This window comes from Mirounga angustirostris, unplaced genomic scaffold, assembly GCF_029215605.1.
Source record: "Mirounga angustirostris isolate CCGP_5_RB_7025 unplaced genomic scaffold, mMirAng1.0.hap1 SCAF_15, whole genome shotgun sequence".
NCBI lineage: Eukaryota > Metazoa > Chordata > Mammalia > Carnivora > Phocidae > Mirounga > Mirounga angustirostris.
This window is the reverse complement of record NW_026991723.1, coordinates 85,859,730-85,873,639: the sequence shown is the minus strand read 5'-3', so window position 1 is coordinate 85,873,639 and position 13,910 is coordinate 85,859,730. Positions and strand designations below refer to the sequence as shown.

The window sequence follows — 13,910 nt, the reverse complement described above, 5'->3', positions numbered from 1 at the left end:
TTTTCCCTTATGTTTTCAAAAAATATTTTAAAGTAATCTCTACACCCAACATGGGGCTTGAACTCATGACCCTGAAGAGTCACACGCTCCACCGACTGAGCCAGCCAGGTGCCCTTCAGTTACCTTTCTTAAGAAGAAAAGTCTCTTTTCAAATACATATGCAGTCGGAAAAGAGGGAAGTCACATGTTTCTGGCACCATGACCTGTCTCCGTATGTAATAATCTTCCTTGGGAGCAACCAAATGGTAACGTCTTCTAAGCAAACATTTTACCTTAATACCTGAAGTTGGACCAAACAATTGTTGCCTATTTTTTGAAGAATTTACACGAGCTCATCATCAAAGGAAGACCCACATAACTCCACAAAAATGTCAGATTTGTGTTGCTGATTCAGTAAAATTATCAAGTCATACACAATGCAAGAAGTTGATATTGCCTTAACATGGAAATGCTTATTGACCCACTTAAGTCTACAAAATCTTAAAAAAATAACATGTTTGTGAGAATATGAAAGGTGCTGCCTGAAACCTACTCATGCTCCCTGCATGATGTAGTCATACCACATGAACTCTTCCCCTTCATCTCATGCTTGGTTCTGGCATCAGAGTTAGCCCTCCCTACGGCTGCCCCAGAGCTGTGCGGGGATGCCTAGAGCCAGGAGGCTTGGCCTCAAAGGACAAAGACGTTTTTGGAGCTTCTCAGGGACAAGTCAAAGACATTTGTACTTTTACTCTCAATCAGATGTGCTCCCTGGGGATGGTACAAGACCCCACGTATGCACGTGGGTGTGCACGTGCGCACTGCGTGGGTTCATGTCCGAGTACTGAAAGTAGAAGTGGTGGCAGTGCGGTTACCTTCTAGGGTGTCATTTGGGGTGAGGGTAAATACTGTGTGTATTACTGCTCTCTTAGAAAAGTATGTTGTCCCTTCAAGAAACTCACAAGCCTCAGAAGAAATCTACTTGCTAAGATGAGGTTCAAGCCCGTTCTGGAAAGATCACACAAAGAATGTGAAGACGTTTTACAACCTAGAAAGGGCTACACAAGGGCAGAGGCCATTAACTGGAATGGCATTTCTCTAAGAAGATGTCTGGGAATTCTGACTCCGTGACCTACAGCAGGAAGACATGAAGAAGCAAAGCCACTATGAACGTCAGCTGGGAGACAGACACAGACATGTGAGCATTAGGTAACACCAAGACATAAAAACCAACTCTTAATAACAAAACGTTCTCTGAGCAGAGAACACAAATTTAGACCACTTAGGCAGAACAGGGGTTCTTAACCCAGAAGATCTAAGGGTCCTAGAGGATCCATAGGAGCTTGAGGAGGCGTGTGAAGCCCTGAAATTGTATTCAAAATGTTGTATACATGTGCCTTCCTTACATTTTAACGGGCTAGTGTGTGCGTGTGTGCGTGTGTGTGGGGGGGTGTCCACTGCTTTCATGCGTTCTCAAAGGGGCCGGGGACTCCAGGTTGCCTGAGGACATCACGTAGGAAGTGTCAGTGATGGGAACTCACACCTGGTCCCACAGAGGCTCCACTCTGAGGACTGATGGCATTTGTCACTGCACTGGATTCCCTTCTGCCAAGTGAGGGGCTTGGTGGAGACTCTGCAGGGCAAGGATGTGGCCTATGTGCAGGACTCCCTCCTTGCTGGACCCTCTAAGAACATTAACACAGCACATGAACTGATGGATGCCTAGGAGGTTGACAAAGCCTCTTCTTTGGAAATAAAACACTCTTGGGAGCAGCATGCGGGACTCTGGCCTCTGCGGAACCAGTTGCACAGAAGTCCGTGAGGGCCTCTAGGCCAGTGTTTCTCCAAGGCAGGCCTGTGGCTCACTGGCAGGTTCTGAACGAATAGAAAAAATGGAAGTTCTTTCTTTGCTCTTCACCAGTGAACAAGTTACATTTCCACAGACTTTCATTTTTATGTATGCCTAAGAACTTCCTATCAAGAAGGTTACTAAATCCTGCTGGAATTTGGTATTTATGGAGCTCTTGGGAACACTGCAAATTCTACCATTCACACCAATGAGCCGATAGTGGGAATTTATGCACCCTTTGGATTGCCATCAGTCTGGTCTGAAATTGGTTGTGGTTTTCTAACATCAGTTGTATTTTGACCTCACCATTTCCCTGAAACCAGACTTTAAAGTGTGTAGGTTCTGTAAGTCAGATACAAAGCATTTATACCTTTATCACTAAAGTAAATGCATTTGTAATTCTTTTGCTTTTATAATGGACATTTCTCTAGTGATGCACTGTCTGTGGATTTGTTCCATTTAACTAACTTTTACATGTTTGGAACACAGACATAACTAGGGACATGGAGTTTTGCTTTACAAAATCATGCAAACAGTAAGTTCCTATGCAACAAGTTTATGGTTTGCTCTTCTCTTCCTGATTACCAGCTAGTTTTTTTCCCCAAGGAAAGTGGAAATGAGAAGTAGATACACAGGCCACAAAATTTCTGGGTGACTGAATGAACTATAGATTAAGCAGTGGTTTCTCAACTGTGGTCCTCTGACCAACAGCATCAGCATCACCTGGGAACTCATTAGAGATGCAGATTCTCAGGGCTCATCCCAGACCTACTGAGTCAGAAATTCAAAAGGAGGTGATTGCAGTACACACCAAAGCTTGAGAAACACAGCCCTAGAGCTTTGTGGAGCGTGTCCAGGCACCCCATGAGAGCTTGTTAGAAATGCACAGTCTTCACTCCTCCCCAGAGCTGTAGAATCAGAACACGCATTTCGCCAAGACGTACAGGCAGTCGGTATGCACACGAGGCTCGAGGGGTGCTCCTCAGCCCCGTCTGCCTGACCAGGCCTGCCCCAGCAGCTCTGCTCCCCTTAAGCATGCAAAGGCACACACACGTTATGGAAATTGGGGGCTCTCCCTAAATGCTACTCAACTTTATCTGGGGCTTTCCCTGGGGACTCTGCAACAGACAAGCTCATCTCCCTCCTGTCCCACAAATCTCTGCCAAAGAATTGCAGTAACTTCACTGACAACAAAGGACATTCACAGGTGAACTTGAGAGCATCATGGACTCACCTCTTTTTTACAGATCCCCGAAGCCACCAAGCTTGACGGAGCATCCCCTCTCACAATGGATTTCAGTTTCAGTGCCTTACAGAATAGAGATCTCTTTTACAGTTGGTTATCAGGCAGTAAAAGAAGAGCAGGCTCAACAGTTGCGATTTGACAAGAATTTCTTAACAGGAGTAATTTTACACTAAAATTTCAGGTTCCCACACTGCCCTCTCACTGAGCCAAGGAATGCAGCCTACTGACAATGTTCCAGCCCAAATGACCCCATCCCGTCATTTCAGTCATCGGCATCTCAGCGCAGAGACTCCGACACGGCGAGACCAAAAACATTTCCAGGTCCCCCCTCAAACTCGGTGAGTCAGGATCTCGGGAAGCACAGGCAGGGTGCCTCTGAACAAGGACCCACATCGGAGAGCCCCTGTCATGGTGCACCTGTCTGAGGCTAAGTCACTTGTGCCCCTAAGCCTTCCTGGGTCACCCTGCTTGGTTCTCTCCTTTGGACCGGAAACTTGGCTGCCACTGGCAGTTCTCCTCCTCCTCCGTGTTGTGACAAGGGATCAAGACAGAAAGCTGTGTCACCTCCCAGAACTGAGACATATGAACGTCACATGGGAGTGAGGCAAAGCGGGAGTGATTTCCTCCAAAATCTGGAATAAGATGCTAAGTGGGAGCCGCCTAACGCTGAGGATGGCTTCCAAGCAGCGGAGTGGGAACTCAGGGCCCTGAGGACGCCACCCCTCTGTGCTGACTCCTGCCACGGGAGTTCACGGTGCTTTTCCTACGTGGGCTCCTCGCTCTTCAGAAAATCCCCAGGAGGGAGGTAAATGGTACGTGCTCCCTTGACAAGAGGGAAACCCGCCTGGGCCTTGCGGCCTCCTGCTTCGAGGCAGTGGCGCTCCCTCCGGCAGAAGGCTTTGCTCCCACTCCCACCCGCAGAGAACCCTGCCTACGTGGTTATCAAAACTCTCACTTGTGGTTTCCACAGTAATCCTACGAGAAATTACAGAGCTCCCACAGGAGTACGCAGACAGGAAATTCTTTGCAGGCAGGCCATCTGGTGTGGATGGGGCTCACAACCGCACATCTTGCCCAAGAGGTTTCAGAATAAAACCCACCTGCCCTATTCTAACAAACTCTGCCTGGCGGGCCTCCTCTTTCTTCCGTGCAGACTTGGGTGACTCTGGTAAGACGTCACTAAAAGATCGCCTATTGAGCATGTTCTAGAAAAGAAAAACAAGTTACAAATTCCAAATATTGTTGTCAAGTCTCATCCCCTAGCTTCTCCTAACGCACAGACCTATCTGTCCAAATGCTATTTCAACTTTCTGTACCCATTCGCTCCATAAGCATTCGTGGAGTGTCGCTCACGGGCCAGTGTCTGCGCTAGATGCTGGGGGTAGAAGGCTGACAGGCGGAGAGCCAGCGCTGCGTCTTGACCGCGAGCACAGGCTTTGAAATCAAGCACACCAGCAGCTCTGGGACTTACTAGCTTCCAACAGCTGATGGGGCCACCGCCTCACACAGCTCCGGGAATGCTGTTTGCATGGAGCGTCCCCCCTGCCTGCCCACTGGAACAAGGCGTGCGGCATTCTATGGGAACGGTACCCCTGGAGCTGGGCAACTCCTGGCCCCCGTGGTAACGTTGGGCAAGTGAGCTAATCTCAGAGTCGAAGCATCTTTGCGTGGCTAATACTTGTCTCCTAGGCGTGTGATGAAGACTACATGAGGAGGTGCTTGCAAGGGGCTGGGCACAGTGCTTGGGCACACACTCAGTAAATGGCAGCTCTCTTCTAGGGTGTAGTCAGAGAATGGGCACACTCCTTCAGTCAGCAGGTACTGAGCATGCACCTGCTACTCTGGCAGGTGGGGGGCGTCATATACAGTCCCTGTCCTTGTGGAGCCCAGTGTAATGGCGGAGTCAGACCGAGGCACTGATTACATGATCGGCACGTGGCAGAACATCTATGAAGGGGATGTACATACGGTATCTGAGAGCATCTAACAGGGGAACTTGGCTTCAATGGGGGGCTGGGGAAGGCCTGCCTCAGACATCCATGCTTCAGCTAGGACCTGAGGGGCACTGTGTCCTCATCTCGGCACCCTCTCTGCACCCCTCCCTGACTTTAGGGGAAAAAAAGGAATGGACAGATTAGCGATTATGGCTTGCTCTTTAAAGCCCTGGGGTTAGTCTGGCCTAATCCCTGGGAGCAGTTAGGGTGTACTGGTCAGCTGGAAGTCAAGGGGTACCCAGAAAATGGTGGTGGTCACTGTGCCCAAGGGAAAGGACCATATGAGCACCAGCTCATTATGATAGTTTTCATCTCCGCACGTAAGCACCTGAAACCCAACACCCCATTTATTTACAAGCATCACTGGCAGGGCCTTTTGCAGGAGTTTACGAATGCAAGGAGTCAAGGGGAGTCTCCCTACTTGTTCTGTGCTTCCCTGTGAAAGGCAGGAAATGCTTCTGAACAGCAGTGCTTTCACTCTGCATTAATGAGCCCATGGCATCTGGTGATCTCACACTGAGTCTGGAGGCCTCCAAGGAGCCTGGGTGCCCTTCCAGGCACTGAGGTGCCACTGGGTCTCATCAGTGTGGAGATACCTTCAGCCTAGGAAGTGTCTGGCACAAAGCAAATCTGCAGTAAGTGGAAATACTTGTTTCAGGTGCCTGAAAATGGGGCTAGCCAGTAAATCTCCAGAAATCCTTAAAAAACTCCCAGGCTCTCTCCAAAATCCCCACTCTTGCCTGTCCATCCGCTCCGTGGCACTGGTAATGCTGAGTAGTATACCACCAAGGACAGCCACCCCAAAAAGCACTCTCCAATGCTCCCGGGATTGGTGACTGACACTCATGCCCCCCAGCCTGCCCCTCCATTTCCACGGGCCTGTGATTTCTGAAAATCACTCTCCTGCACATGGATATTCAACACTCTCTCATGGCAACAATGAAAGAATGAATGTCAGCCCTGTGGCCACAGCCTGGTATTAACAGCAGAGATCGAGGCGGCTCCTATGCTCTTCTTCTTTTTTTTTTTTAATATATATATTTTTAAAGATTTTATTTATTTATTTGACAGAGAGAGAAAGCGAGAGAGGAACACAAGCAGGGGGAGTGGGAGAGGGAGAAGCAGGCCTCCCGCCGAGCAGGGAGCACGATGCGGGGCTCGATCCCAGGACCCTGGGATCATGACCTGAGCTGAAGGCAGACGCTTAACGACTGAGCCACCCAGGCACTCCGACTCCTATGCTCTTCTAACCAGGACTCATCGCTAGGACTCAAACCCATGAGAAGGAAAGAAGACCACAGACCCGGACTTACCTTATGCAAATCTGGCATCAAATCCTGGTATAAAGATCGAATCAACATATCCAGAGTACGTCGACGTTTCTGGGCAAATGTTGGGGTTTCCAAAGTGGCTTTTTCACCATTAATTACTAAAAAAATCAAGTTATAAAGGGAGTTACAAAAATTAACATGCTATTGGAGAATGTCCTTCTCTCAAGGAAACTCCTCACAGTGAACACCACCCACTTCCCTAATACTGGTATTACCACTGGCACGACCCTTCCTTCATGGAAGAATGCTTAAAAACTCTAAATGTCTCTATACAAACCCATAGTCCATAGGTATGTCTGTCTTACCTTTCCTGTTGGACTGTAAACTTCCTGAGCAGAGGGTATATCTAATTACTTGAAGACCCAGTACACATCGAATCTGCCCCCATCCACCATTCCTTCCTCCCATCCAACCATCCATCCACCCACCCACCCACCCACCTACCCAACCATCTAAACACATCCCTCCAACACATGGGCCAAACCACGAGGATGCCATTCAACAGGATTAAATATATATTTGCTACATTTTGTTAAGAAAAATAACAATTGCCTAACAGAGTACTAGGATTCTTACCCTAATAGAAGTTTCTCCTGGGAAAAAAAAGCTGGTGGCTAGTGGACTACAGACACGAAGAGTCAGTAAAGTGGAATGTCCAGTTCCACATTAGAGCACAGAACAGAAACTGTGCAATAGGGGGCTTGGAGCTTGAAGTCAAGGCAGTTATGGGTTTGAATCCTGTCTGTGCTGCCACATTCTTAAGTAAATTATTTAGCTTCTTGGGGCCTCATTTTTCACCCTGTAAAACGGCTATAACCATATTTCCTTAGAGGGTCATTGTAAGAATTTAAATGATATAGTACATATAAAGAGTTGGCACCATACTGGGCATATCAAACTGAATAAATATGAACTGTTATTTTTCTCATAGGAAGGGCCAAAGGAAGGACAGTGTTCACAGACTGAAAAATGAACTTCTTGGGCTCAGGCATTTCCTAGATAGGATCTGAGTGCTGGGGGCAAGCTGGGCTTGTTTGTGGCAAGACATCTCTTAAGGAATTTAAACTGCATGCAGTTAAGGCATGCCTACTATTTTCTCTAATTCTGTCTTTGGGAATTTTTTGTTTGAGGATATGTTCTCCTTAGTATCCCAGAAAAAACAAAACAAAACAAAACATTTAAAATGACCTGTTTCAGCCAAATAAGGGGAAAAGTCAAAACTTTTGTTGAAATGCCATTTCCTGTTATCTTGGAGTTTCCTGCCTGGCCTTCTTCCTCCCTCCTGCTGCATCCACTTTGAATTCAAAGAGACTTCGGATCCCTTGGCTTCTACCTTTTCTCTCAGTCCATCAACCCATCATGATCCATCCTGGCTCCAGGCTTCATCTCTTCAACACCCCTCTTCACAGCCCAGAGCCTTGGTTCTTCCACTGTATTGACCGTGCAAGGTTTTCAACTGTAGATCAAGCCTTCGCTTCACTCCACCCAAGCATCCAAGGGGGCTGCTCAAAGTCACTCTGTTGATTGGCTCCATTTAAATCAGCAGATACACTCATAAGCTGGGTTCTTAGGTTGCCGAATCATCTTTAATCGTGATTCAAGGGCTCCATGCCTGCAGCGGCCCCTTCCCTGCTATAGGCACTATGGCAAAGACTGCTTACTTCCTGACCCCTGCTTCCAAGACCCTCCCCATTTCTAGCTGCTGAACCCACTCTCTGTTGCTGACTGTTTCAGGTCTGTTTCTTGCTCTCCACCTGATCCTCTGGACTTGAAACACATGGACCCCCTTTTAAGATGCAGGCAACTTCACATACAATTTCGGATCTCTGTCTTGTTTGGAAAACCTGGACTATCTGGCAGCCCTGGGCGCATGCTCCTGAATGGGGTTTGCAAACTGTACTTGTAGCTATAATAACCAAGGACTACTCCGGGGAGGGATGTAGCCGAGCTCTTGTGGTTCAGAAGATGGGGGCACAGGGTCAGGTATCTGGGTATTATCGGTGGAGCTAAAATGTATATTCACCAGCTAGCGAAGCCTGGATGGTCAGGTTCTGCACTATCATATCCATATTCTCTCTGTTGGTCTGTCTTCTCCACCCGCCCCCCCGCCCCGCCGCTAACAACTCCCCTTTCCCTAGGTACATACGCATATAACCACCCTTTGTCCCACCTGCTTCCCACTCTCTGACAAAGACACAGATACACGTGTAGCCAGAGATTCAGAAACGGCTATAGCAGAACCCTGGGCAGCCAGAGATTCAGAAACGGCTATAGCAGAACCCTGGGCAGCAAGGCAAATTTGAGGCCCCCTGTATCAAAAGCAGGTGAGTGTAGATAAACTTCAAGGCAGGTGGGCAGCATGGTCGATATAGATTGGGACACAGGAGAAGATCTGCATAACACTACCAGAAAACTAAATGCTTCTCATGAAGAATTAACAGAACATGGAATGGGATCAACGCTTAAACAATGAGACTTTTCTTATACAGCATCCTCGAAGAATCTGAAAAAATGCATTCTAATGTAGAACAATCTGCAAAAAATTTCAAAATAGAAACTTACATTTCACTAGCAAAAAGTCCCTGAATTCCTGGTGGTCTGTAAACACCGGTGGGGATGGCAAGGGGGGGCCAAAGAGTGGTACGCTTTCTTCTGAAAATATTTTCAGCCTATGTAGAGAACATTTCAGAATTATTTGGTTTTTCTTTAAAGATCAGCAATATTCAGACCTTATATTTGTTCAGTTGCCTATGTGATATGTCAAGAATATTCAGTCCATAGGAGGAGTGCTGTCTCTGGGCTGCCAGAGGCTCAGCCACTGTACAGCTCTCCCATGAGCTTTAGGATAGAGGCCAGGTCTTCCTGCGTTCTTCATGGTCCAACCTACCAACTTGTGGGCAAGGTCAGGAACACCAGGAATAATAGCAAAGGCCACCACTGAGCACCCTGTGCATACCAGGCAGCAAACTTGGTATTTTAAGATATAGCATCAACCGATTCTCATCAACCTGCCAAGGTAGTAGCATTACCTTTATTCTGTCCTACGGATGAGGCCTGCGACTGAGAAGATAAACACTTGATCTTTCAAAAGCACGAAGTTAATAAGTGACAGACCTGGGATTCCAACCTAAATCTATTTGGCTCAAAGTTCATGCTCTTTTCACAACATCACGATACCCTTTTAATTTTTGAGAACAGAGGGATACATGGGCCAGGACATAGCCTAGGAAACGGGGTCTGGTCAAGATCAAACATAGTAAATTTGTGCCCATTTTAGAGTAGAATAAAATTCCAAACTGACCCTGACCCTTGGGTCTACTGCACAGGGAGGGCAACACTATATGGAACAAGCTTTTCCCAAAGAGATGATGGCCTTGAAGAAGTTCTATTGGTGAGGACACTCACATCAAATCAATCAACAAATACTTGTATTGGGAGCCATCAAATGAATGCCAAATTAATAAGTAAACGTGAGGATTAGAACAAGCAAACCGAGGGCGCCTGGGTGGCTCAGTCGTTAAGCGTCTGCCTTTGGCTCAGGTTATGATCCCAGGGTCCTGGGATCGAGTCCCGCATCGGGCTCCCTGCCCGGCAGGGAGTCTCCTTCTCCCTCTCCCACTCCCTCTGCTTGTGTTCCTGCTCTCGCTATCTCTCTCTCTGTCAAATAAATAAATAAAATCTTTTAAAAAAAAAAAAAGAACAAGCAAACCGAGAGAAAGTCATCACCTACCTGTAATTGTCATTTTGTTGATCATACCTCACTAAGGCAAAAATATCTGTGGTGATGGTTAAGGAAATTAATCAACAACCCAACACTCACGTCAATGGCTTGTGCCTTGAAATCCCTTGTGTAGAATCATCCTAGACCTGCACTTTTGGGCTCAGGGCATCTGTCACCCTTAGGTTGAAATGGAGCCTTGACTTCTTTAAAAGAGACAGCTCAGGAAGACATAAGTTCAACCTCTGTGTGCTCATCCTTTGGGGAAAGAGCTTAGTCTCTCAATCTGTCAGAAAAGCAATATAAATACAGCTATTATGCACCTAAGCAGCCAACAAAGCAAAAAGAGCAATTCCTTTGCTTGGAAATATAAAACATCCCAATATGAAATTAGACATACATTTCCCCTCACCCATTTTGAAAATAAAAGCAATTTAAATGTTTCCACCGCACACCTTCCCTCTCCTTCTGGCTTTCACACACAAAACAAACCAATGCACTTGGCAGCAGCGTCTCAGCAGAATCTACTTCTCTTGTGTCAGGTGCGCGGAGCCTAAAATGGTACCATACCTTGTCCAGCTTTCTTTCTCCTATTCTGCTCCTCCCCTGCCAGGTCCCAGCCTCGGCATTCCTCTGCTAGGGCTAATAGGCTATCAGTCCTTCAGTCGTTTCCATTCCTGGACTCAGAGGAAAGAATCTGCATTAACTCTTTGCCTGTCCCTTTCCAGAAACAAAGGCAAGCCCCAAATCTAAAAGTTACAGCTAAAGGAAATTCTAAAAATGGTGACTATCTCTCGGTCACTTAAAGAGCCACCTCCCTCGCCCCCCCCGCATGGTGCTCGGAGAAAACTTCTATTTCACAGGAAGAACTGCCGCAGGAAAGGGGAAATAGTGGCCCTAAATTCCAGTGAATGGAGCAAGATATCACTGGATAAGCAGGGATGGGAGCAAAAACCATTATTATTGAAGTGTAGATGCATATATGTTTTCTTCCCTGCTCTTGTGGAAGAAATTTGGCTGTTCCCCACTTTTAAAAACTTATATGCTGTATTGTTAGGTTACAATGAACAAGTCAAAGCATGCAGAGCAATCTACTTCCAGATGTGACAGGTCACAATGGTCCTGTCTCCCAACATTTTTACTGGAGTCTTCAGGGAACATGAATAGCTAGACCAGAATTTATTCTGAAAATGCTTATTAGCTGCCTTTTATTTACTATGTACAGCCTGTGGAGGCACTACCTTTGGGTCTCACTGTGGGTCTCACATCACAGCCCAAAGCCATGATGGTGTCTGTTGGGCTGGCCAAGCTCATGTCCTGTGCCTGTCTGCCTGAGCTGAGCTTGGACATTACAGAGAATTTCAGCAGGACTCTGAGCTAAGCAGGGATGTGAGGAAGCAGAGGGAAAAGTGAATGAAAATATGATTAATTCCATCATTTCTTAAATTTCAAGAGGTGGTAATGCAGTAGCTATCTCCAGGGTTTAGAATCAACAAAGAAACATTATTTTGACTTTATTTTAACTTGCAAATTTTTATTTAACTAAATTTAACTGAACTCTAATAACTTCCATTCAAATTTTTATTTAAAGCTATTTCTTAGAGGGTTCACTACCTATGATTCTAGTTCTGTTACTACTGATGGATGGTAGGGAGTTTCCCTTACTTCAAAGACTACCCAAGGAAAGGAAAGATATTCTAGAAGCCAAGAATTCTCTGAGAATGAATCCATCCATTATTCCAATGGATGAAGAAAGATGAGGGCAGAATAACCCCAAAGGAAAAATCCAGAATAGTGGCTCTAAAAATCTAGCGATGCAAAACAACTACAACAAGCAAGTCAACTGTCAGATTTGTGTTGAGGGTCATTTTAGTCCCATGAGGCCGACCAACAGCTCACTAAACTCATTCACAAAGGTCCAGGATACGTGTAAAGTGGGAGCGGATCATGGAAGGCTTAAAGGCAGGAGAAGGCTCCTCTCCCTCCTGGAACACAATGGTGACGATGTCATTTCCAATGTGGCGCTTCCTCTCCACCTGGATGTAAGCATAAGTAACATCACCAAGGAGGTCACTCACACATGGCAGATTCACAGGGTTAAAAACACTAAAGCAATATGGCAAACCGCAACGATCACAGAGCCCTACATTTCCTTCATCTTTGACTTCTTGCCTCCCGTGTTTTACCAGCCCCGCATCCTTGCTCTCCTATCCATCTCCTCCGCACCCTGCCCAAAGCAGATCTGCATTTCCTCTTGTCTCCCCTTCTGTGGCAGCCTCCTAACTAGCCTCCTTGCCTCCATTCTCTCCCATTTTGCTGCTGTGTGTCATTCCCTGGGGATGGGGCTCAAATATGAGTATGTTTATAAATGCCTTAGCTGGTTCTGAAAGATGTACTTGGTGAGGACAGTATGTTTACCTAATCTGACCTCAGCTGACCTTTCAAAAATGATCTCCTAGATCTGTGGTCAGCAGATTTTTTCTCCAAAGGGTCAGAGAGTACATAGTTTCAGTTTTACAGATCATATTGTTGGTTTACAACCATGAGCTCTGCTGTCACAGTACAAAAGCAGCTAAAGGCGATACATACATGGACAGGCGTGGCTGTGTTCCAATAACACTTGATTTAACATGACAGGCAGTACGTGAGATTTAGCCCATGCTCCGTGGTTTGCCAACCCCTGTCCTAGACCTTAGCTTAATCAGCCAAACAGAATGATTCACTGTCCATGGATCCCTGGTGTGTCCCCTCTTCTACACTGTCAGCTCCTGGAGAACAAGATCCCTGTCTGATTCACATTAGATATCATTCCCTTTTTGCATATGCAGAAATGAAGGTTTAGAGATGTCCTAATAATGTGAATTCAATTTAACTCAGAAAGTCGTTATTTTTGGCAATGATTTCTTGGCCATGACACTATGGCCAACAAAAGGAAAAATGAGATAAATTGGACTACTTCAAGATTGAAAGCTTTTGTGCATTAAAGGATACTACCAACAAGAACGGGAGAAAATATTTGCAAACTACATATCTGATAAGGGGTTATACCCAGAATATATAAAGATATGCTGCAACTCAACAATAACAAGTCAACTAACTTGATTAAAAAATGAGCACAGGAGTTGAATAAACATTTCTCCAAAGACGATGTGATAAACACATGAAAAGATGCTCCACACTGCTGACCAAAACCGCAGTGAGCTGCCATTTCACACCCATTAGGAGAGCTATTCCAAAATAAAACAAAACCAAAGAAAATACAAAAAGCCAGGTAATAACAAATGCTGTCGAGGATGTGGGGAAAGTGGAACTCTCACGCGCTGCTGGTGGGAATACAGAACGCAGCAGCTTCTGGGGAGAATGGTAGGCTGGTTCCCCAAACGTTTAAACACAGGATTACCACATGACCCAGCAATTCCTCTGAGATAAGAAAAGCTGCAGGAGAGTCAGAGTTCAGTTTTGGACCTGTTAGGTTTGAGGTGTCTAGCCCAGGGGGTTGTCGAGAAGAAGGCTGCACACCTGAGTCTGGACTTCTGGAGGGAGGTCTGGCTGGACATGTAAATTTGGGTGTTGCTGGTGTATAAAAGCTCTTTAAAGCCCTGAGACTGGGGGAGATCACTGATCATTGAGGGAGTGAATGAAAGTAGTAGGAGGAGACAAGAGGGCCAAGAACTGTGCCCTGGGCCAGGCAAAGCTCCCCATGCGTCCAAGATCACAGAGCTAGTTCTGGCAGAGCTAGGACTGGGCTCGGACGGGCAGCTCCCAGAGATCTGTGCTTTTATCAGGTACTAAA

General features: G+C 46.3%; 1 protein-coding gene across 1 annotated transcript in view; it reads right to left on the bottom strand.

Moving 5' to 3' along the window:
- The window catches only part of GARNL3 (GTPase activating Rap/RanGAP domain like 3), a 142,502-nt gene that overhangs the window by 29,895 nt on the left and 98,697 nt on the right, over nucleotides 1-13,910 (bottom strand). Inside the window, exons 13-18 of the mRNA XM_045883163.3 lie at nucleotides 12,045-12,153; nucleotides 10,130-10,175; nucleotides 8,962-9,068; nucleotides 6,382-6,497; nucleotides 4,175-4,279; nucleotides 3,063-3,137 (exon numbers count right to left, since the gene is read on the bottom strand). Of these exons, the coding sequence (XP_045739119.3) occupies nucleotides 3,063-3,137; nucleotides 4,175-4,279; nucleotides 6,382-6,497; nucleotides 8,962-9,068; nucleotides 10,130-10,175; nucleotides 12,045-12,153 (558 nt within the window). The remainder of the gene's footprint in view (nucleotides 1-3,062; nucleotides 3,138-4,174; nucleotides 4,280-6,381; nucleotides 6,498-8,961; nucleotides 9,069-10,129; nucleotides 10,176-12,044; nucleotides 12,154-13,910) is intronic.